Raw genomic sequence first — 1412 nt, forward strand, 5'->3', positions numbered from 1 at the left:
GGCCGTGTGTGAGAAGGGCGGGAAGGGGCTCTCCTTGAAACCAGACAAAAAGAGGCTCTCGCCCGCGAGGAGGAGCGGAGGGCCTGGGAGCGCACTCCTTGGGGGGGCTGTCCGGGTGACCTGCCTAACCCAGCGGCTTGTTTCTCTCCCCGCCAGGTTGTCTATCAAGTTCCCCTAAAGGAAAATCATGTCTTGAAGAGAAATGTGGATCAACAGCTAAGAATTAAGATTATATATGACAGAAGTGTTGAGGAGTGAGTATAATGTTGTGGTGACTTTTTTTTTTTTGCCGTATCTGAGAATGGAAATCCTGTTAACTAAAGCTTGTTTGTTTTGTTTTTATAAAATATAGTTTGCTACCTGAGAAAAGACACCTTATAAAGGTATGTCATGTTTGCTTCCCTCTTTTGTTTGTACATATTTTATTATGTGGGTGGAGTTAAGGCTTTGCCAATTCAAAGCCTTTAATGAAATGCTTGGAATATCAGCAATCTCATGTTCTCTAATCGGGGAAACCAAGGCTCTGTGTAGAGATTATGCCTTAATTCCACATACTTCCAGTGCTCTGTTGAATGTTGTTTGATGGGTGCTTGCTAGATCCTGATGGCCAAAGATTCAGGGAGCAATATGTATATAGATCTTAAAACTTTTTTGGCCCCATTAAGAGTATCTTAAATATCTCTCCTGGATTCTTTTGAGATACTGTGCAAGTAAGTACTAAAAGAGAGTCAGGCTTGAGGATTGCAGAGAGGTGGGAGCTCCAAGGAAATTTGTGATGGATAGTTCCCAGTGACCAGTAAGTTCAGGGCCGAAATAAATTCAGCCTCTTTGAAGCCGTACATTCAAATGAATACTGGCTCCCTTCTCATTTTGTCATTCCCGTAACAAAATACGGGGATATTGAAACAAAATATTTCCTAAATATATTTATAACAGTTGAACTTCTCAGGAAGTCTGGATTTCTGCTGTTCTGCAGCATCTAGCAAGTTTCATGTGACTTATGTCTGCACTGCTGCTGGGTGACTTTTACTTTTGTTCTATTTAGAACAAACTTTTTCCACAAGCTATATCTTATTTGGAGAAGACATTTCAAGTGCGCAAATCCACGGGTACTATATTACTAAGCAGGTACGTGAAAGTTTGTTGGAAATTGCTTGCTGTATTTGATGTTTGACTTTGTGTTGTATAGACTTTAAAATAAGAATAGAATAAGAGCCTAAGAAAAGACCTCCTGAATCAGACCAGTGACCCATGTGACCCAGTGGTGGTAGCAGATGCTACCATGTGGTAGCATTATTAGGGACCGTTCACAAATCTGCCAACCTTCCGTGAGTGACATCTACCTTTGTTTTATCTGAGATTTTAAAGGGTACACATGGTGCCTGTTTCCTTTTACGTGTACCCCCATGTAT

The 1412-nt window shown here is 41.1% G+C and overlaps 1 protein-coding gene across 2 annotated transcripts in view; it reads left to right on the top strand.

Moving 5' to 3' along the window:
* LOC104128097 (protein mono-ADP-ribosyltransferase PARP14) overlaps positions 1-383 on the top strand; it is a 24044-nt gene extending 23661 nt beyond the window's left edge. Inside the window, exons 18-19 of one of the 2 annotated variants that reach the window (XR_004842289.1) lie at positions 157-254; positions 353-372. Coding sequence is in view for 1 of the 2 variants with exons in the window: in XM_035896332.1 (XP_035752225.1) it covers positions 157-227 (71 nt within the window). In the remaining variant the exon portion in view is untranslated. Of the gene's footprint in view, positions 1-156; positions 255-352 lie in introns of both variants that reach the window. The other variant, XM_035896332.1, reaches the window with a different exon arrangement.
* Positions 384-1412: the final 1029 nt, after the last annotated feature.

This window comes from Egretta garzetta, unplaced genomic scaffold (genome assembly GCF_000687185.1).
Source record: "Egretta garzetta isolate BGI_Z169 unplaced genomic scaffold, ASM68718v1 scaffold326, whole genome shotgun sequence".
Classification (NCBI taxonomy): Eukaryota; Metazoa; Chordata; class Aves; order Pelecaniformes; family Ardeidae; genus Egretta; species Egretta garzetta.